The 22,941-nt window shown below is 41.0% G+C and overlaps 1 protein-coding gene across 8 annotated transcripts in view; it reads right to left on the minus strand.

Annotated features, from left to right (window-relative positions):
- Positions 1–9,663: 9,663 nt before the first annotated feature.
- The window catches only part of SHLD2 (shieldin complex subunit 2), a 97,355-nt gene continuing 84,077 nt past the window's right edge, over positions 9,664–22,941 (minus strand). For 7 of the 8 annotated variants that reach the window (XM_053583800.1, XM_053583802.1, XM_053583799.1 and 4 more), the window contains 3 exons: positions 22,150–22,378; positions 12,804–12,919; positions 9,664–10,015 (listed from right to left, as the gene is read on the minus strand). In XM_053583800.1, the coding sequence (XP_053439775.1) occupies positions 9,813–10,015; positions 12,804–12,919; positions 22,150–22,378 (548 nt within the window). In that variant the 3' untranslated portion in view covers positions 9,664–9,812. Of the gene's footprint in view, positions 10,016–12,803; positions 12,920–22,149; positions 22,379–22,941 lie in introns of those variants that run through there. The other variant, XR_008378785.1, reaches the window with a different exon arrangement.

Below are 22,941 nucleotides of genomic sequence, written 5' to 3' on the forward strand. Positions count from 1 at the left end.
TGTAAAAACTTATTGTTGGTTTTTTTTGAGGCGGAGTCTCACTCTGTCATCCTGGGTAGAGTGCTGTGGCATCATAGCTCTCTGCAACCTCAAACTCTTGGGCTCAAGAGATCCTCTTGCCTCAGTTCTCAGTTTTTCTCTTTTTAGTAGAGATGAGTCTCGCTCTTGCTCAGGCTGGTCTCAAACTCCTGAGCTCAAGCCATCCACCGCTTTAGCCTCCCAGAATGCTAGGATTATAGGCATAAGCCACCACTCCCACCCTCTCCCTATTTATTTTTAAAGGGCTTTATTTATATAATTCACATACCATACAATTGACCCATTGAAAGTATATAAGTCAATGGATATTAGAATATTTAAATTCCTGTTTATTTTTCTCAATTAATTTTTTTTTTTTTTTGAGACAAAGTCCCACTATGTTGCCCTGGGTAGAGTGCCGTAGCATCACAGCTGACAGCAACCTCAAACTCTTGGGCTTACATGATTCCTTTGCCTCAGCTCCCAAGTAGCTGGGACCACAGGCACCTACCACAATGCCTGGCTATTTTTTGGTTGTAATTGTCATTGTTTGGCAGGCCTGGGCTGGATTCGAACCCGCCAGCTCCAGTGTATATGGCTGGCGCCCTAGTTGCTTGAGCCACAGGCACCAAGCCTCAGTTAATTTTTAAATCAACTTCTATATGCCCTCATTCAGCAATTTTGGTTATTGAAAACTTAACTCTGTAAATTAAATCTTCCCAAACAGCAGGAGCACAGTATAGAGTTGCACTAACTCCTGTCTCCTTTTATTTCCCTCATGATTCTTAAGTCATTTCCTTTGAATAAATAAAGTTTTGAGTGATTTTGGTTTTATCTGTGAGCATAATTATTTTTATTTAGAACTAAGTGTTATTGGTATTTAGTAATATAACAGAATTTTGTAAACTTATATGTAATTAATATACTACTATATATTTTTTGATAGGTTTCTTGTGATTATTTTTCTAGGTAAGTATCTTGGATTTCCTAGAATTATTTTTCTAGATATGTATTCTAGTCATTCAAAATAATGACATTTTAATTTACTTAAGACTTTTCAACACAACTATGTATTTTATTCCTTTTTTTTTTTTTTTTTTCCTCAAATCATATAGCTAGCAGGCCGGGCACAGTGGCTCAGGCCTATAATCCTAGCACTCAGGGAGGCCGAGGCAGGTGGATTTCTTGAGCTCATGAGTTCAAGACCAGCCTGAATAAGAGCAAGACCCCATCTTTAAAACTGGCCAGGCATTTGTGGCGGGAGCCCATAGTCCCAGCTACTTGGGAGGCTGAGGCAGGAGTATCATTTGAGCCTAGGAATTTGAAGTTGCAGTGAGTTGTGATGTCATGGCACTTTACTGAGGGCAACAAAATGAGACTCTGTCTCAAAAAAAAGAAAAAGACCATATAGCCAGTATTTCTAATGCTGAACAGAAACTTCAAAATATTAATAATACATATGTCTAACTTTTGCCTAGAACATATATGTAATTAGTAAAAAAAACAAACAACCCAATAAAATAAATGAACAGATATTTCAACAAGTGAAGATACGTAGATGGCAAATAAGCACACGAGCAGTTGCATAACCTCGTTAGTCATCAGGGAAATGCAAACCCAAACCAGGAGACACCGCTTCTGTGACTGCAACAAAAATGATTGGCACCCCAAATGTTGGCAAGGATGCAGAATAGCTAGAACCCCAAGTGCGGGTGGTGAGAGTGTAAAATTGCACAACCTTGGAGCATATCAGTCTCTAATAAAGTTATATATATACCTTTCCTATTAACCACCAACCTCTATCCCGGGTATTTACCCACCCACCTCCCCCACGAAAATATATGTCCATAATAAGACTTGTAGTGAAAAAATGTTTTTAGCAGCTTTATCCATAATAGCCAAAAATGGTAAACAGCCTAAATGGCATTCCACAGGAGGATGAGTAACATATGCATACATTGATATATTGCTCAGCAATACAAAAGAATGAACTAACTTACATAAAAATACGGATCAATCTCAAAAACATGGCTATGTTTAAAAAGCCAGTCATAAAGGAATATTTGATTTCATTTATATGAAGTTTTAAGAACAGATAAAACTAATCTATGGTGACAGGAATCAGAGCAATGCGTGGGTATCATGGGTGGGGACTGACTGGAAGTGGAGACCAGGGACCCTGAGGTGATGAAAATTTTCCATATTTTGATTGGAGTATTGGTTACATGAACATACATACTTATCAGAACTCAGTGAACTGTGCATTTATGACCTGTGCATTGTACTGTATGGAAGTTGTTTTTCTTTTTTTTTTGAGACAGAGTCTTACTGTGTCACCCTTAGAAGAGTGCCGTGGCGTCACAGCTCACAACAACCTCAAACTCCTGGGCTTAAGTGATTCTTTTGCCTCAGCCTCCTGAGTAGCTGGGACTACAGGCGCCTGCCAAAACACCCGGCTATTTTTTGGTTGCAGTTGTCACTGGTGTTTAGCAGGCCCGGGCTGAACTCGAACCCACCACCTTCAGAGTATATGGCCAGTGCCCTACTCACTGAGCTACAGGTGCCAAGCCATTTTTAACTCTATGAGAAAGAATCTCATTGATCCAGCTTGAGTCAGGAATCCTACTCCCTGCATAAGCAGTTTTTGCCCAGCCGTGGTCCAGAGAGGGAGCACCTGTGTGAGCCTGGCTGCCGTGCGGGTCAATACCAACTACATAGTGTTCGTTTCTATGAGCAACATCATACCATCTTTTTCTATATTTGGGAAGTGAATTTTTTAATATAGGGAAATTGTGTTCTTTAAAAGTGAAGGAAGTTTCCTAGTAATTCCATCAGCTATAAATAATAATAAGTAAGAACATAAAATCAGACCCTAATTCTCCATTTAGGGGAATAACTATCTCATTTTGGTAAGATTCTTCCAGACAGTATGACTATAATGTTACATAAAGTAAGTGATACTATATACATTATGCAAAGAAGGACAATTCCTTGCCTTATCTAATATTTGACTGTGCAAAGAATTTACTAACCTACAACCTTGCACTTATCTGAGCGGGAGTAAAGTGAATCAGAGAGAGATGGCAAGATGGAGGGAAAGAGGAGGGAGCTGAGGGGGCAGGAGAGACAAGGTAGGGATTTCATCTCCCCTGACAAGAATGGTGCACACAATGTGCAAGAGGGGTGCGCTTCTTAAGAACTCTCACATGCACTCCAGGAACAGGAGTGCTGAATGCCTGCTCCACAGAGGACGTCAGCTGTCGGCATTGACTGGACAAGCAGAGACCACCAAACAAGAGGGCCACAGTGGTAGCCAATTTGTACTGAGACTCTGCCCACTTTCCTTCTTTCCTCCCCGCTCCCAACTCTTTGGAGGAGTGAGGGAGACCCTGCGGCTCAGAGAAGGAAAAGTGACAAGACACCCCAGTGCCAATTCATGCCCTCCCTGCAGCTGCAAGAGCTGGAGTGGAAGGAAAGAAAGAGATGTGCATGTCTCCTCCCCACTCTAAATCCCTCGAGAAACAAGCCTGGCCTGCTCTGGAGAAGGGGAGAATGAGGCTAGAGTTTTAAATCCTGAACTTTCTAAAACAAAATGACTAGAAAGTTATGTGATATGCCTGAGACATTATGGAATGGAAGGGAGATTCTATGCTCTATAGAGCATAGTTGAAGTCAGTGATTTAACAACAATAACAACAACAAAAAACCTTCATGGTTGCAACCCTTTAAATTTGGATTGCTAAATAAAACTAAAACTGAGGAACATAAAAGAATGTTTCCCTAATTGGAAAGCCATCCTGTATTCCTAGATGGTAAATCTTAACCACTAAAAAGTGTCCAATCTCCCCAAATATTATATAAATTTAAAGTAACCTCATTAAAAATAACAACAGGATAAAATGAATCTAAACTCATTCACAAGAACAGATGGCACACCTGCTAGGAAGCCTGTAACCAAGAAATCAGATAATAATAACAAGTGTTGGTGAGAATGCTGGTGGAACACAAGATTAGAAAACAGTTTGTCTGTTTCTCAAATGTTTAAACCATACAACCCAGAAATTCCACTCCTGGATATATATCCAAGAGAAGTGAAAATGTATGTCCACACAAAAACTTATACCCAAATATTCATGGTAGTATTATATTATTCATAATAGCCAAAAAGTGAGAAAACTCAATTGCCCGTCAGTTGATGAATGGATAAATAAAATGTGGTCCATGCATACTGTGAAATATTATTTGTCAGTAAAAAGGAATGAAGTCATGATATAGGCTTCAACATGAATAAACCTTGAAAACATGATGCTAAAAAACTAATTACAAAAGATGACATATTGTATGATTTTATTTACATGAAATGTCAGAACGTAAAATCTATAGAGCCAGAAAGTGGATTAGTGGTTACTAGGGCTAGGGGAAAAGTGAGGGGTGATGAAAGCATTATGGTACAGTAGTTAATGCCATGGATGGATGGGAGTCTTTTGGAGGTGATGAACATGTTCTATTATAAAATTTTTTTTTTTTTTTTTTTTTTTTTGTAGAGACAGAGTCTCACTGTACTGCCCTTGGTAGAGTGCTGTGGCGTCACACGGCTCACAGCAACCTCTAACTCTCAGGCTTACGAGATTCTCTTGCCTCAGCCTCCCGAGTAGCTGGGACTACAGGCGCCCGCCACAACGCCTGGCTATTTTTTTTGTTGTTGTTGCAGTTTGGCCGGGGCCGGGTTTGAACCCGCCACCCTCGGCATATGGGGCCGGCGCCCTACTCACTGAGCCACAGGCGCCGCCCATGTTCTATTATAAAATTAATTGTGGGCCCAGTGCCTATAGCTCAGTGATTAAGGGCGCTGGCCACATACACCTGGGATGGCAGGTTTAAACCAGTCCCGGCCTGCTAAACAACAACAACTGCAACAAAAAAATAGCTGGGCATTGTGGTGGGTGCCTGTGGTCCCAACAACTTGGGAGGCTGAGGCAAGAGAATTACTTGAGCCCAAGAGGTAGAGGTTGCTGTGAGTTGTGACGCCACGACACTCTACTGAAGGCAACATAGTAAACTCTATCTCAAAAAATAAATAAATAAATAAAAATAAAATAAAATCGATTGTGGTGATAGTTGTACATTTTGCATGTACTAAAAACCATTGAAATACATACCTTTAATGGGAAATAAAAAAGAACAAGTGAGCAAGAAAGAAAAATGCTATAATAAATCTATCATTCATATATTTGGATCCAATTTCTGGACTAATTTTAAATCAACACAAGCCATGCTTCAAAGACTGAATTATAATGGTAACGCAAGAGAATTGCCTAAGCCCAAGAGTTTGAGGTTGCTGTGAGCTGTGACGTCATGGCACTCTACCCAGGGTGACAAAGTGAGACTCTGTCTCAAAAATAATAATATAAAAAAATGAAAAATAAAGATGCAGATTAAATATCTCCTGTCTTCCTGAATCTCCTATTACAATGGACATGCTCTTTTCTGTCTAGAACCCTCCTTCCCTTGAGTAAGGGCTCCCTTTCATCCTCTGAGGTCCCACCCACTTCTGGCCACTGAGTTACAGGTAATTCAAACAGAGTCCTTTCAATTTGCTGTGTGAACACTAGCAAAAACGTGTCTTTCTGTGAAGAAGAAAGTTTGGCGTTTCCTATATTTCTCCATGTGGATAGGTGGGAAAGATGAGAAGGAGAGAGAGAAAGAAGAGGAAGGAGGAAGAGGAGGCCAGGAAAGGAAAAACAGAAGTTGGGGCAGAGGAAGAACAGGACAAAGAGACAAGCGGAAAAATAGAGAAGGGAAGGGAAAGAATTATGGAGTTGGGGGTAACCAGATGACATAATTTAGGCCAAAGGATTCAACTGTGCCTTAAGCTGGTATTACCCTTAATTACATGAACCAATATATTCCTCCTCTTTTTTTTTTTTTTTTTGCTCAAACTAGTGTTAGTTGGGTTTTTATCACTTGCAGCCAAGACTCGTGACTAGTCAACCTATCCTGCTGTTACCTCTTCTGCCTTTGCTCTGTATTCTGCACAGATTTAATCTTGACACTAATATAATTTTATTTAAAATTTACCAGCTTGCCTATGAACTCAGGAAAGGCAGATCTTGTCTTTGTATTCCTGGTGCTTAGCACATGGTAGACTCAGCAAATGTCTGCACAGTGGATCATATGCCCAAATTTTGTTGACCCACTTGATGATCAGATCCCCTTCCCACACCACCCATACCCCCAAAATAACCATGCTATAAAAGGAGATTTAGCACAGCTCTCACTAGTAGGCAGAAAGGAAAATGCCTCTACTGCTGTTAGGAAAACAATACCCATGGGGAAACTAAGTTAATATCAAGTACAACTGGTTTTCTAAAAATAGGAGAGCTGTCCCTACCAGCCAAACTACCAGGTGAAGAATGAAGTCTCCCTCAAATGCCCACCATGGGACTGCTGGATTGACTGACACTTTCAGGTTACCCAACTGAGTTTTATGGAAACACATGGAATAGATTAATTACACTTACCTATCATCTCAGGATAGGGTAGGAGCTGGCATAGTCCATTCTGGCAGCCTTAAAATAATTTAAGACTTGGAGAGAAGGGAACACTTTTACACTGCTGGTGGGACTGCAAACTAGTACAACCTTTCTGGAAGGAAGTATGGAGAAACCTCAAAGCACTCAAGCTAGACCTCCCATTTGATCCTGCAATCCCATTACTGGGCATCTACCCAGAAGGAAAAAAATCCTTTTATCATAAGGACACTTGTACTAGACTGTTTATTGCAGCTCAATTTACAATCGCCAAAATGTGGAAACAGCCTAAATGCCCACCAACCCAGGAATGGATTAACAAGCTGTGGTATATGTATACCATCGAATACTATTCAGCCATTAAAAAAAATGGAGACTTTACATCCTTCGTATTAATCCGGATGGAAGTGGAAGACATTATTCTTAGTAAAGCATCACAAGAATGGAGAAGCATGAATCCTATGTACTCAATTTTGATATGAGGACAATTGATGACAATTAAGGTTATGGGGGGGAAGCAGAAAGAGGGATGGAGGGTGGGGGGTGGGGCCTTGGTGTGTGTCACACTTTATGGGGGCAAGACATGATTGCAAGAGGGACTTTACCTAACAATTGCAATCAGTGTAACCTGGCTTATTGTACCCTCATTGAATCCCCAACAATAAAAAAAAAAAAGGAAAGATAAAAAAATAATAATAATTTAAGACTAAGTAATTTATATGTAACAGCAATTGTTCATAGTTCTGGAGACTGGGAAGTCCAAGATCAAAGCACCAGCAAGTCTGGTGTCTGTTCAAGACTCTTTCTCTATTTCAAAGAGGTGGCTTCTGAGTGCGTCTTCATGGGGCAGAAAGAGATGAACAAACTTCCTCCAGCTTCTTTTGTGAGAGCACAAATCCCATTCATGGGGGCAGAGCCCTCATGACATAATCACCTTCCAGATGCCCAACCTCTCAATAACCATCACATTGTAGATTAAATGTCAACATACAAATTTGGAAAGTACACATTCAGACCATAGAAAGAACTATAGCTTTCTTGATCCCAATTAAATAGATGAGAACTTCCGAGGAAAGGGTAAATTAATCAGGACAGGAAGAAGTAAGCTTCCAGCCTAAATTAGGGTTCCCATAAATGTGTTAACCCATGAAATACAAAGATGGTGAAGATATGTTGGTGTGACCTAGTGTTCTTTGTCTATTTGAAATGGTTTAAAGATTTCTCCCCAATAGGATGTGAAGAGCCATCTGTTCCAGGGAATTATGCTTTTGGTTTGTTTTTATTTTAGACAGAGTCTGAAGCTGTCACCCTCGGTAGAGTACCCTGGCATCACAGCTCACAGCAACCTCCAACTCCTGGGCTCAAGCAATTCTCCTGCCTCTACCTCCCAAGTAGCTGGGACTATAGGTGCCCGCCACAACGCCCGGCTATTTTTTGGTTACAGCCATCAGTTTGGCTGGCCCAGGCTGGATTCGAACCCACCAGCTCAGGTGTATGTGGCTGGTGCCTTAGCCGCTTGAGCCACAGGCGCTGAGCCTTTTGGGTTTTTTTTTTAGACAGTCTCAAGCTGTAGCCCTGGATAGAGTGTTGTGGCTTCACAGCTCACAGCAACTTCAAACTCTTGGGCTTACACGATTCTCCGCCTCAGCCTCCCAAGTAGCTGGGACTACAGGTGCCCGCCACAATGTCCAGCTATTTTTTTGTTGCAGTTGTCATTGTTGTTTTAGCTGGCCCAGGCCGGGTTCGAACCTGCCAGCCTCAGTGTATGTCATCGGTGCCCTACCCACTGAGCTACGGGCGCCGCCCAGGGAATTGTGGTTTTTGGCTGATACAGGGAAGAGGCTACATTTTGAGGACAAAGTGGGGAAGGGCACATTTAAGAGAACAGCTTTCTTGGGTAGATTTTGTATCAGAATTCCAAATTTCCTTTTAGTGTGGTTGTAGTTGATGGAGCAAGGATTAGAAGATACCAATTCCCAAGTTTCATCACCCACTAGACGAATTACCTAGGGGAGCCAACTATTTTGTTTGTATTTCAGTCTCTATCAATAAAATATGGGAACAATGCTTTCTCTACCCATGTTATTAGTTGGTAGGCAAAACATTAGCAAACATTTGCTTTAATTCCTTCACCTTCCCCATGAAGAAATTCATCAGTGAAATCCCTGTACTTACCCTTTTTTCTGTTATAGATCCCTCCGAGGAATTGTGATGCTATGGATACTTCTCCACAGAAAAATGTTTGTGTGTGTGTATATATGTACCCTACTCCCACACATGCATTTTTGCATATTATTTTTGAAAAAAATCATAAAACCCCAGTTCATTCTCAGAGAAACCAAGTTTTTAAAAAACAACAAAACTATGAATTAGAGAAAATAATTTCAATGAACCATAATTTTAAAAACCATACACACAGTAAAATAAATTTGTTCATTTATCATGAGTTTAGATATTTTCGGGCATTATTATTAACCTATTAACACTGATCCTACTCCAAACTTACAGGCTCAATACTGCTCCACATTTCCCCATCAGTGACTGCCATTTTATACATGCTTCTTCTGTAACCATAATGAGAGGACAAATGGCTTAAGTGTCTGTTAGTAAATAAATTAAGTAAGGCACTCAAATCCCTGATAGGAGTTAACAACAAGACTGTCTTCCTTTATGTACTGAAATGGGGTGGGGGGGACCTGAGGCCTCAAGGCTTTCTAGTTACCCCAAATGCAGCCCCTTGACCAAATCCAAACTTCACAGAAGAAATCTGGATCTGTTCTGTAAAATTCAGATTCAGTCAAAAGACAGCACTCAAAGATCCAGAAGGCCACAGGTCCCCCACCCTGAAGATTATTAAGTTAGGAAAAGCACGGAGAGTTTATAAGCAAAGCACAAAAGCAGTTTGAGAAAGTGTCTTATGTGTGGCCCAGTGCACAGTGTGAGGCCTGGAATGTAACGGGGACTAAATGCAGTGAACAAATGGGTGGACTTTAAATCCCAAGCAATCTGCTACACATTGCCTTTAGCAGTCAGTCTGGGTCATTCCTCCAGAATAAAGAAAGGAAGAGATGAAAAAACAGAACAAAACAAAATTTTAAAAACTCATAGCATTTTATTAGGAACAAAAGTCTTAATTTATATATTTAGCATAATTTTCTTTGTAAAATATATTTATTTACAAACCCAAAGCAAAAGCTCTGTCATTCATTTATTTCAAAAGATAAATCATTTCATTGCTTCTTCCTTGATATTCCTGCAATATCTTCATCTGGCCTCAGAGAAGGCTCCCTGCTTTATTATATCAGGATAAAAATCCAATAGCGAGAAGTCTTGCTGTAATGGGTAGCTGTTTTCATCTAACATGAAAAGGCTCTGAATCTTCAGTAGCCAAGGTTCCGCGCTGACTGCTAACAAGGAGTGAAGCAGGTCTGCTGCAACCATCCCATAGGTGACATCTGAGGAAGGCACTGAGGAAGGTGAACACACACACAGAGCTCTCAATGCCCCTTCTCGCTTGACAGAAACAAACGGACAAAAGGGTTTCACTGCTTCTCTCAATCACTCACGTCTCAACCATTTTAAATGTCTCTTTCTGTACCTTCTCTTTCTAGTTACAAGTTGCTAAAGGTCCTCTAGAAGGATACATGTGTTTCCTGCTGGACATGAAAAGGCCCAGACAGCATGCGATTCAGAATGGCAGCAGTTCCTGTTAGAGCACAGCTGCGAGCCTCTTAAAACAATATAGTAAAAGAGTGGAGATCAATGTTTTTCTTAATTAAGACTGAAACAAAAAGGGCATGTTGACATCATAAAAGTGCTATTATCTACTTCTCATCACAGTTACATATACATTTTTACATAAAAGAACTTTAAACCAGTTATTTAATAAATATCAAGTCTTGATAATAAAAATACTAAAATTACAGCTAAATCTGTCATTGAACTTTGCATTTGTTGTATATTTTCCCTCTCATATTTTTCGTGACATCTAATCAAGTTATGTAGCAAGTTGTTCAATCCCAGACTGACAAGGCACCACAGACCTTGCTCAGACCGCACTAGCTCCCTGACAGTACCACCATCTATCTTGGATTAGGGCTAGAGACTCCTAAAGGGACAATGACAGACATATTTTTAGAGATGTGAGAATTTGCTATAATAACTTTAAAATTTTGTATTTATACTTCAATAAACTAAAAAAAAAAAAATCGACATGAGTGATATCCAATCTGGATAGTCTGATGACCACTTTATAACCAATGACATTTTCACTTACATTAAAATCTAATTAATGCAAAAAATATGACCTTAATTGCCTTAAGAATGGATGAAACACAGGAGTATACTTGAAATGTGAAGGAAGAGTCTCTGAAAAGTAAAGACTAACATTGTGTAAACAATGAAGAGCCAGGACTGAAAATATATAAAGAACACCAAGGAAAGGAAGGAAAAATTGCCAAATGAACGAAAATGAAGTAAATAAAGTTAAAAAAAAAAAAAAGAACAGAGGTTTCTAAGTTAGGATGTAGAAAGCTGGAAAAAGTGTGGCTCCAACCCTAACGTTTACTAGAAAAAGCCGAATAAACTACAAAATCATCATTTTCTTGAGTACCAAGGTCGTACAACAGCCAACAAGACTGTAATGTAAGGAAAGACAAGTGCCTCCAAGGAACAGAAATGGAGCCCAGGTTGACTTGAGGCAGGGCTTGGGAAGAAGACAGGTCTACCAAACAAATAGGGGGCAAAAATGTGCTTAAATTTTTAATCAATTACTATAAGCCAATTAATTTCCTGTGCCACAGACACCAGGCAAGTTTGCAACCTGACAGGCTCCTCCACTGGCTCTTCTCACCTCCACCAGGTGTTTGAAGGGCAAGACATCAGAAAAAGCTTCTAGCTACAGTGAAGGCCTAAAGATGGGGAGAAGCTGCCCAGAGGAAAAGCACTAAGTACCACCTGCAACTGCTGGAGGAATGGCAGCAAACCGTGTTGCCCCAGGGTGGAACTGAAGACCCAGCGCAGATGCAGGAAAGGAAAAAATCCTCTATTCCTGGAGAGGAGAAAACCAGCCTGGACCAAGACTATTATTGGCCTTCTCATGTTCAGGAAGGGCAGGACCACACAGGACCCACCTAAGATACAAGGCGGAGTTTGGCTGTCACAGCAGAAGGACATCCACTGAGAAAGTGCCACACCCAAAACCTGTGAAAGAACAGGGCTGAACCAGCATTAAAGAGAGTCAATCCTGCTCCCTCCCACTAAGCTAGAATGCCCCAAATAACCACCACCAGAGGCCTACACAGCTTGGGGAGGTACACGAACATAAAGAGAAACTCTCTCTGCGGCAGGTGCAGAGTAAAGGGCCAAGATGATGATGGAGCAGGAACAACTGGGGAACCACTCCCCACTATATGCATATTATTAGAAAAATCTGAAAACACTGATGACTTGAAGGTAACCACGGCAATAACAAAACCTGAATCCAACTCGTTGTCTGACAATGGTGACTCTCTGCTGTTCAACCCTCACGCTCAGTAAAGATCTAGTAGGGGCAAGCCCTTTTCCAGGTACAAATACTATTTACTCCAGTCTGTACTATCTTATATACATTGTTTATCATTCAAGCAAAAATAACGAGACACTCCCAAAACAAGAAAAATAACCCATATTAAAAGACAAAGCAATTAATAGAACTAAATTAGCTCAACTGCTTAGAGAGTCTCAGGCAAAGGAAGACAGGTAGAGAGTTTGAACATCCGATAAGAGAGTATCTTTGCTTTGTTCTTAGCCACTGACTATCCCCAGTATCATAGCCGACAATCTTCCAAATGCATTCCACTGACAATGGACTACCTTCATATGCACAGGGCGGACATAAAGTTTGTGTATGATTTACTGTGTTAAACTCTTTTAAATTGCACAAGAACTTTATGTCCACCCTGCATAGAGTCACACGCTCATTCACTTAATTCTTACTAGGGTCCTAATGTTTTTGCTTACCAGTTGAAATTTTAGGTTAAGAAGACATTAGGTGCCTCCCACCATTCATGTAATAAGACAAGTGTAGAGCAAGTCTTACCTTCTAACTTACACAGTCTTAGATTTCACTAAAGCTAAATTATCTTTTCTGTTTTTATATGGACAGTAAAACCTTTAATTTACAGTACAGTGTTCTTTCTGTTTCAATATACCATCTACACCCCTGAATGAATGGTTTCACCAAAACCACCTCTTGTTGGCTTATGGGTGTATTACCTATCACTCTGTTGAGGCAGTCTGGAGAAATGTTGAGCAGAATCTTCTCTATCAGTGTTGATCCTACACGAATGCAAACATCATGTCCACCATCAACTATGGTCATTAAAGCTGGCCTACAAAAGAGTAAACAATACATGACATTGAAAAATATTTTCAAAAGCTGAAATGCAATATAATTTTAGAAAGCACTAGGTTTTTATGGAGGATTAACTTTAATTGCTAAAACAACTCTAGAATGTTCTGGGACATCCTAGAAATGAGAAAAGGATTTTACCCCCAAGAGTTTGAAGTGATAAATTAATAAATTTCATTTATTCCATGTTCATTTTTTAATTTCAGATACTAATATAAGAAAATATGTTATTTTAAACAGTGATATAAATTATTTTTAAAAATGTAAAATGAGGGCTCGGCGCCTGTGGCTCAAGCGGCTAAGGTGCCAGCCACATACACCTGAGCTGGCGGGTTCGAATCCAGCCTGGGCCCGCCAAACAACAATGATGGCTGCCTATAGTTGTGGAGGGTGCCTATAGTCCCAGCTACTTGGGAGGCGGAGACAGGAGACTTGCTTAAGCCCAGGAGTTGCAGGTTGCTGTAGGTTGTGATGCCATGGCAATCTACCCAGGGCGACAGCTTGAGGCTCTGTCTCAAAAAAAAAAAAAAGTGTAAAATGAGGGCAGCGCCTGTGGCTCAAAGGGGTAGGGCGCCGGCCCCATATGCTGGAGGTGGCGGGTTCAAACCCAACCCCAGCCAAAAACTGCAAAAAAAATAAATAAATAAATAAAAATGTAAAATGAAAAATCACATATTTCCCAATAATAATTTCAAGGTTTTTTTCCCCACTGGATTTTTTTCTATCAGAAATAAATGATTTTGCATGTCAGTAAATAGGGAAGTGGATTAATAATTTTCAGTATCTCCGTAATTGCAATATTACGTGGCTGTTAAGAAGAATGAGGGAGATTTATACGTGCTATTAAGGAACGAGTACCACAATAGATTTTAAGGGACAAACAGTATGAACGGTATGATTCCATATTTGTACGCTTTTTTTTTCTTTTTTCTTTTTTTTTTTGTAGAGACAGAGTTTCACTTTATTGCCCTCGGTAGAGTGCCGTGGCATCACACAGCTCACAGCAACCTCCAACTCCTGGGCTTAGGCGATTCTCCCGCCTCAGCCTCCCGAGTAGCTGGGACTACAATGCCCGGCTATTTTTTTTTGTTGCAGTTTGGCAGGGGCTGGGCTTGAACCCGCCATCCTCGGTATATGGGACCGGCGCCCTGCTCACTGAGCCACAGGCGCTGCCCTTTTTTTTCTTTTTTTCTTTTTTTTGAGAAAAGGTCTTGCTCTGTTACCCAGGCCAGAGGGCAGTACATTATTATAGCTCACTGTAACTTCAAACCCCTGAGCTCAAGCCATCCTCTTGCCTCAGCCTCCCAAGTAACTGAGATTATAGGTGCCTGCCACCATGTCTAGCTAGTTTTTCTACTTTTTGTAGAGACAGGGTCTCACTCTTGCTCAAACTGGTGTCAAAATCCTGAGCTCAAGCAATCCTCCTGGCTCAGTTTCCAGAGTGTTAGGATTACAGGCATGAGCCACTACACCCAGTCTTATGTACTTTGAAAGGAAAGTATATATATATGTGTGTGTGTGTCTGTGTGTGTGTGTGTGTGCGCGCGCGCACTCATATAAGCATAATAAATTGCTGGAAAAATATACCAAAAAAATGTGTAACTAGCAAGGAAGCAGCATTGATGGGAGCAGAGACAGCCACTCTTTGTTTATACCTTCCTGTATGGTTTGTGTTTTAATCATGATGTGTATTAACTTTTAAAACTAAATTAATTAATTTTTTTTTTTTTTTTGAGATAGAGTCTCACTATGTTGCCCTCAGTAGGTACTATGGTGCCACAGCTCACAGCAACCTCAAACTCTTGGGCTTAAGCAATTCTCTTACCTTAGCCTCCCAAGTAGCTGGGACTACAGGCACCTGCCACACCTGGCTATTTTTTGTTGCAGCTGTCATTGTTGTTTAGCTGGCCCGGGCTGGGTTTGAATCCACCAGTCTCGGAGTATGTGGCTGGCGCCGTAACCACTGTGCTACAGATGCCGAGCCAAAAAATAAATTAATTTTTAAAAAATAAATTGAGGACAGAATTTAGAAACAGATTCATTAACACAGGGGAATTTAGTATAAGAGAGCTAAAAACGTAACAACTGATTCTCCCCCTAAAAAACTACTTCCTCCCTTACTCACATTATGATTCCTTTCCTCTTTTCATTGCGCCCTCTGTACCCAGGTTATCTTCCCTCACTCCATTCTTTATTTCAACAAATAACAAACTGAATATCTATTGTGTGCCATGGACTGTTCTAAGTACTAATAACCATTAGTGAACAAGACTATTCTGGTTCCTTCATTCACAAAAGTTAAGAGTTGGCTGGGCACGATGGTTCACGCCTATAATCCTAGCACTCTAGGAGGCCAAGGCAGGAGATTGCTTGAGCTCAGGAGTTTGAGACCAGCCTGAGCAAGAGTGAGACACCACCTCTACTTAAAAAAAAGAAAATCAGTCAAACCTTGTGGCGGGCACCTGGAGTCCCACCTACTTGGGAAGCTGAGGCAAGATAACTGCTTGAGCCCAAGGGTTTGAGGTTGCTGTGAGATATGATATCACGACACTCTACCCAGGGCTACACAGTGAGACTTTGTCTCAAAAAAAAAAAAAAAGAATCGGTTAGCCACCTGTGTCTCAATGATTAGGGTGACGGCCACATGTTCCAGGGCTGGTGGGTTTTAAAATGGTCCCACCCTGCTAAATAAACAAACAAAAAAATTGCCAGGCATTGTGGCAGGAGCCTATAGTCCCAGCTACTAAGAAGGCTGAGGTAAGAGGATCACTTGAGCCCAAGAGTTTGAGGTTGCCGTGAGCTTCGACACCACAGCACTCTACCAGGGGTGACAAAAGTGAGACTCTGTCTCAATTAAAAAAAAAAGAAAGAAAGAAAAATAAACTTAAGAGTTAGCTCGGTGCCTATAGCTTAAGCGGCTAGGGCACCAGCCACATACACCAGAGGTGGTAGGTTTGAACCCAGCCCAGGCCTGTCAAACAACAATGACAACTACAACCAAAAAATAGCCGGGTGTTGTGGCAGGCGCTTGTGGTCCCAGCTACTTGAAAGGCTGATGCAAGAGAATCACTTAAGCCCAAGAGTTTGAGGTTGCTGTAAGCTGTGACACCACAGTACTCTACTCAGGGCAACGCTTAAAACTCTGCCTCAAAAAAAAAGAAAGAAAGAAACTTAAGAGTCTAGTGGGACATAAAGAAAATAAGCTTTTCAACAATTGTGTCAAAATGTTTAAATAGGGATAGAATAGTCTTCTCAAAAAATCATGCTAGGACTATGTGTGGTGGCTAATGTATGTAATCCCCTACTGTGGGAGGATGGCTTGTGGTTACAAATATAAGACCAGCCTGAGCAACATAGCAAGACTCCATCTCAAAAAAAAAAAAAAAAATTAGCCAGGCACAGTGGTATGCACCTGCTCAGGAGAATGAGGCAGGAGGATCATTTCAGCCCAAGAGTTCAAGTTCAAAGGCTTCAGTGAGCTATGATCACAACATTGCCCTCAGGCCTGGACAACAGAATGAGCCAAGGTCTCAAAAAATAAAAATCATACTGAGACCACTGAATGTTCACATACAAAAGAATGAAGTTGGCTTGGCACCTGAAGCTCAGTGAGTAGGGCACCAGCCACATACACCAAGGCTGGCAGGTTTGAGCCTGGCCCAGGCCTGCTAAACAACAACAACAATTACAACCAAAATATAGCTGGGCATTGTGGTGGGTACCTGTAGTCCCAGCTACTCGGGAGGCTGAGGCAAGAGGATCGCTTAAGCCCAAGGGTTTGAGGTTGCTGTGAGCTGTGACACCACAGCACTCTACCCAGGGCAACATAGTGAGACTCTGTCTCAAAAAAAAAAAAAAAAATTAATTAAAAAAATAATACAAAGAATGAAGTTGGACCCATTCCTTAAATTAACTCAAAATAAATAATGAACCTAAATATAAGAGCTAAAAGTACCAAACTTTTAGAAGAAAATATAAGGGTCTCCAATGACTTTGGCTTAGAAAAAACACCTTTCTTAGATAAGACATCAAAAGCTCTTGCAACAAAAAGAAAAAAAGAATAAAAAGTATTGGACAAAGATGTAGAGAAACTGCAAACTTCAGATTGCTGGTGAGAATATAAAATTGAGCAGCAATTTTGGAAAACATTTCGGCAGTTTTTCAAAAGGTTAAACACAGAGGCATAACACAACTCAACAACTCCACTCCTAGGTATGCACCTGAGAAAAACAAACTCATATGTCTATACAAAGAATTGTACACCAATCTTCACAGCAGCATTATTCATAATAGCAAAAAGTGGGAACAGACCAACCGTCCATCAACTGATAAATGGATAAATATAATATACACATATGGTATTATTTGCAACAAGAACGATGTGCTGATACATGCTACAACATGGATGAAACTTAACGACACCATGCTAAATGAAAGAAGCCAATGACAAAGTAGCACATGTTATATGATTACATTTATGTAATGCCCAGAATGACCAAATCTATTCAGACAGAAAGTAAATGAGTGGTTGCCGTGGGTTAGGAGAATGAGGAATGGGGAGTGACTGCTAATGGGTATGTGGCTTTGTAGGGGGTAAGGTAAGTGACGAAGATGTCCCACAACTGGTCATAGTAATGGTTGCACAGACCTGTAAATATACTAAAGCCACTGAATTGTATGTTTTGGACAGGTTATTATAATGGTATGTGAATTTTACCTCTGTGAAATGGGTTTTTTTATTGTTTTTTTTTTTGAGACAGAGTCTCACTATGTTGCCCTCTGTAGAGTAATGTACCGTCACAGCTCATAGCAACTTCAAACTCTTAGGCTTAAGCGATTCTCTTGCCTCAGCCTCATAAGTAGCTGGGATGACAGGTGTCCACCCCAATGCCTGGCTTTTTTTTTTTTTTTGGTTGCAGTTGTCATTGTTGTTCAGCTGGCCCAGGCTGGGCTTGAACCCACCACCTTCAATGCTTATGGGCTGGTGCTGTAACCACTGTGCTACGGGCACCGCGCCTTAAGAGATTCTCTTGCCTCACCTCCCAAGGTGAGGAGAGAATTCTCTTGCCTCACCTCCCAAGGTGACCCTGACCAGCAGGTACCAATTCCCATTTTGGCCTCACAGGAACTGAGGGTTCAGTGAAATGTTTTTTTAGAAAAGACAACATGCAACTAAACAACTACCAACTGCAATAAGCACACACAGGCTACTAGGATAGAAAATAAAGGAGGGTGCTTAGGGAAGGTGTCTCTGATAAAGGCATTTAAACTAAGGCATGAAGAAGCCAGTTTTATGTAGGCATGCAGAGGAGAGAACATTCCAGAAAAGGAGAAAAATCAGAGTGTCTGAAGAATGAAAAGAAGGCCAGGCAGCCGGAGCACAGGGAGAAAGGGGGGAGTGGCAGCAAATGTGACTTTAGAGGCAACAGGTGAAAGGAGGCTACTGAGAGTTGTTAAGGCAAGGGGGTCCCCTGTTAGCTGGGTGGAGAATGTCCTGCAGGAGGCTAGAGCAGAAGGAGCCCAACCAGGAGACAACTACTATGATGGTCTGAGCAGTGGCAGCAGTGGCTTGGACAAGGCCCAGGTGATCCTGACCAGCAAGTACCAATTCCCATTTTGGCCTCACAGGAACTGAGGGTTCAGCTAGGGTGGTGGTTCTCAACCTTCCTAATGCCATGACCCTTTAATATATTTCCTATGGGTTGTGACCCACAGGTTGAGAACCGCAGAGCTAGGGGAAGGCAAGCGGGGAAGCCACTTGTTCTGCAACATGTGGGATACTGTACATAATGAGAACCCATTCTGCATAAAATGTCAACAGGGCCCTGTTGAGAAACACTGGACTAGATGCAGCACTGGAGATGGAAAACAGTGAATGAGTCTGTGACAAAGTTCTGGGTAAAAATTCTTAGGGCTTGCCAATAGACAAACAATAGACAGGGGAAGTAAGAAAAAGGGAATGATTCAAGGATTATGTCCAGGTTTCTAACTTATATAAATGGGTTGATGGTGATGCCATTTGTCTAGAAGTATAAAAATGGGGAGAACCAGGTTTGAATATCATGAGGAAAATGAAGAGTCCATCTTTGACATAAGTAACTGTGAGATGCCTATGAAATATCCAAGTAGGACTGTCAGGTACAGAATGTGATTTTTAATACTGGAGCTTCAAAGAGAAAGCCAAGGTGGAGATGTAAGTGCAAGCCACCAGTTGATGGATGATATTTAAAACACGGAATAGTTGGGGCCATCCAGGAAGAATATACAGAAAGAACAAATGAAGAGAAAGGACAAAGAAGAGGAGCAGAATGGATCCTGATATTTAAAGAGCAGATAAAAGAGGCTGAGAAGGAAGGGCCTGAGAGGCAGGTTAGAAAACCAGGAAACAGAGGTTCACTGAAGTAGGTGAGGAGGCTATTTTCAGAAAGAGGAAGTAGTCTAAGATGTTGAAAGTAACTCAGAGCAAATCAGAGGATGAAGAAAGGCATCTTTGGATTAGGAAGCATCAAAATTCTCGGCAGTGTTGGCAAACACAGTTTCTGAGGCATGGTGAAAATAGGACAGAGTAAGCTGAAGTGAATTTGGAGATATAGAAGAGGAGAGAGAATGTATTTACAACTCTTTCACAAGATTTGGCTGGGTACAAAGCAGAACAGAACAACTGGGTGATAAGAGGGACATGTAATAGTAGTAGATGATTTCATGTATTTTCAATCTGAGAGATACAAGAGTATGTTTATAGCATGGCAGGAATGAACCATTAGGAGAAGATTGAGAAGAAAGAACAGAAAGGAGGCAGAAATCAATGAAGGGTTCAATCACCACAAGATAACTCTCATCCTTGTAAACCCAGCCCAGACTTCTTTTCTGAACAGCACTCCTGTATATCTGCTTTCCAACTTTTTGCCTCTCAGCAACTCAAACTCCATATGGAATCAGAATTTTTCCCACTGTTACTTGTTTTACTTTATTTTATTTTATTTATTTATTTATTTTTGAGACAGAGTCTCAAGCTGTTGCCCTGGGTAAAGTGCCATAGCATCACAGCTCACAGCAACCTCAAACTCTTGGGCTTAAGTGATCCTCTTGGCTCGGCCTCCCAAGTAGCTGGGACTAAAAGCACCCGCCAAAACACCCGGCTATTTTTTGGTTATAGTTGTCATCGTTGTTTGGCGGGTCCGGGCTGGATTTGAACCCTTCAGCTCCCTTAGCCATTTGAGCTACAGGCGCCAAGCCATATGTTTTCATTTTTAATTTAATTTTTTTTTTGAGACAGAGCCTCAAGTTGTCACCCTGGGTAGAGTGCCATGGCATCACAGCTCACAGCAACCTCCAACTCCTGGGCTCAAGTGATTCTCCTGCCTCTGCCTCCCAAGTAGCTGGGATTATAGGCACCTGCCACAACGTCTGGCTATTTTTTTGGTTGCAGCCATCATTGTTGTTTGGCGGGCCAGGGCTGGATTTGAACTTGCCAGCTCCAGTGTATGTGGCTGGCGCCTTAGCTGCTTGAGCTACAGGTGCCGAGCCTGTTACTTTTTTTAATAAATATTATTCATCCAATTGTCCATAATCTGTCAGGTATCCATGACCTCCCTTTACCTTCTACTCATTCACTAAATCTTGCCAATTCTATTTTCCAAACACTCTCAAATCTGTCCATTCTCACCGCTTACCCTTCTAGTCAAACTACCATCTTTTCCCCAAACAAAAGGAAATAGCCTCTTAACTCCTCTCCACACTGGCCTCATTCTAATCCACTGCCCACCATGCAGCTACACTCACTTCTAATGAGCAGAATTTGCAGAAGTAATGCCATGTGACTTCTAAGGCTGTGACATAAAAAGGGTAGCTTCCACCTGGCACTCCCAGAGACACTCAGGTGAAGAGAACCCAGCTTGCCAGCCATATGAGTGTGCCACCTTGGAAATGGATCCTCCAATCCCAGTTATGTCTTCAGATGACTACAACCCCAGCCCACAACTTGACTGCAACCTCTGGAAAGATACAACACCTGCTAGTGCTGCCTGTGTAGGACTAACCAGTGGTTTGACCTGTTGGTTTCTACTGCTTCAAATACAGAGGGGAAAAAAATTATTTCTTGTGTTTCAAAAATGTAAATCTGAACACATACCCTGTAGAAACACTGTTAATGATGTTCGGGGTGGCGCCTGTGGTTCAGTGAGTAGGGCGCCTGCCCCATATACTGAGGGTGGTGGGTTCAAACCCAGCCCTGGCCAAACTGCAACAAAAAAAAATAGCTGGGCATTTTCTAATTTCTTAGTCATTTCCAGGTGCCTATAGTCCCAGCAACTCGGGAGGCTGAGGCAAGAGAATCATCTAAACCCAGGAGTTGGAGGTTGCTATGAGCTGTGACAACTACAGTACTCTACCGAGGGTGATAAAGTGAGACTCTGTCTCTAAAAAAAAAAAAAAAGATGTTGTTCAGGCCGCACCCATAGCTCAGTGGGTAGGGCACAAGCCACACACAGGGGCTGCCAGGTTTTAACCCAGCCTGGGCCAGCTAAAACAACAATGACAACTGCAACAACAAAAGAAAAATATCCAGGCGTTGTAGTGGGCACCAGTAGTCCCAGCTACTTGGGAGGCTGAGGCAAGACAATCACCTAAGCCCAGGAGTTGGAGGTTGCTGTGAGCTGTGACATCACAGCACTCTACTGAGGGCAATAAAGTGAGAGTTTGAATGTTTATTATTTGAAAAACAATGTGTTTTTTTCACTGAGTGGTTAGCAGTTTTACCACAGAACATTTATTTGCTGTCTTTAATTTCTAAGGTAAAGGTGGGAAGACAGGTAAAGAAAAGATGAACATCTTACTAACTTCTACAATAACTCAGAGGAAAGATCATATACTTTTAACCTTTAAATTCTAATTACATAATAAGGTAGGTTATTTATGAGTCATTTAGATCTTGGTTGAAAGTGTAAATCAAGCAAAAATTTTCTTCAGTACAGCTGTTATAAGACAATAAAATCTCTCAGTTACTGCTTTTGAAGTTCCTATTAGGATTCTCGGGCAATTTTTTACTATCATAAATAGCTACTTATCACTCAAAGGATATTTTAATTCCTTTGAACTAGCTCTAGTTAGTTCTTGTTAGAAAGTAAGAACTGATATATCTAATTTCTTAGTCATTTCCAGTCCTATAACAATGAGTGTTTTCCATCAAATAAGCTTACTTAGTTGCCTTACCTATAATATATTCTCTTCATAGTAAGTGGCAAGCAGCTGAAACATTGTTTGTAGATCCTGTTCTCATCTGTTTCTAGTTCCAATCCACATTTTGCACAGCCAGTATACACAATGTTGGGAAGAGAAGAGAAAATAGTCTTCAGAGAACTGTGAGCATTTAGAACTAGCTTCTGAGCTGCTAGAATAGGAAATGCCAGCTCTAAAATCTGGGCTTTAATTAGAACCATTCCTATAAAAGACAAACAGAAATATTATAAATTATTAAATGGAAATTATAACTTCTCTCTTTTACTCTTCTCCTAGATGACCTCGCTCACTTATATCTTCAGTATTTACTCTAGAATCTAAGGGGACATCTGCCGGCAACTCACTCGGGATTTACTTGGCTAATCTGACTGACCAGGTGGAAGCTTTCTTCCTCCCCATTCTGGAATCATGCAAAATAAATTTAATACCTCTTTTAGAAGAAAAAATCATTTATTAAATGTTTCTTAGGTCAATCACCAGAAACCTCAAACGTACCCATTCACTACTAATGACTCATTCATTCCCCTGGTAAACAAATACTGAAGATCTACAATCTGCCAGGCATTCTTTTTCCCTAATTTATCTTTGTCTTACTGTGTACTACTGAGGTCTATGAGATTATCTGAGCTTTATTATCCTTTCTTCCCCATATTCAGTTCTTTTTTTTGTTTTTTTCTGGAGACAGAGTCTCATTTTGTCACCCTGGGTAGAGTGCTGTCACATCACAGCTCACAGCAACCTCAAACTCCTGGGCTCAAGTTATTC

This window comes from Nycticebus coucang, chromosome 3, assembly GCF_027406575.1.
Source record: "Nycticebus coucang isolate mNycCou1 chromosome 3, mNycCou1.pri, whole genome shotgun sequence".
Lineage (NCBI taxonomy): Eukaryota > Metazoa > Chordata > Mammalia > Primates > Lorisidae > Nycticebus > Nycticebus coucang.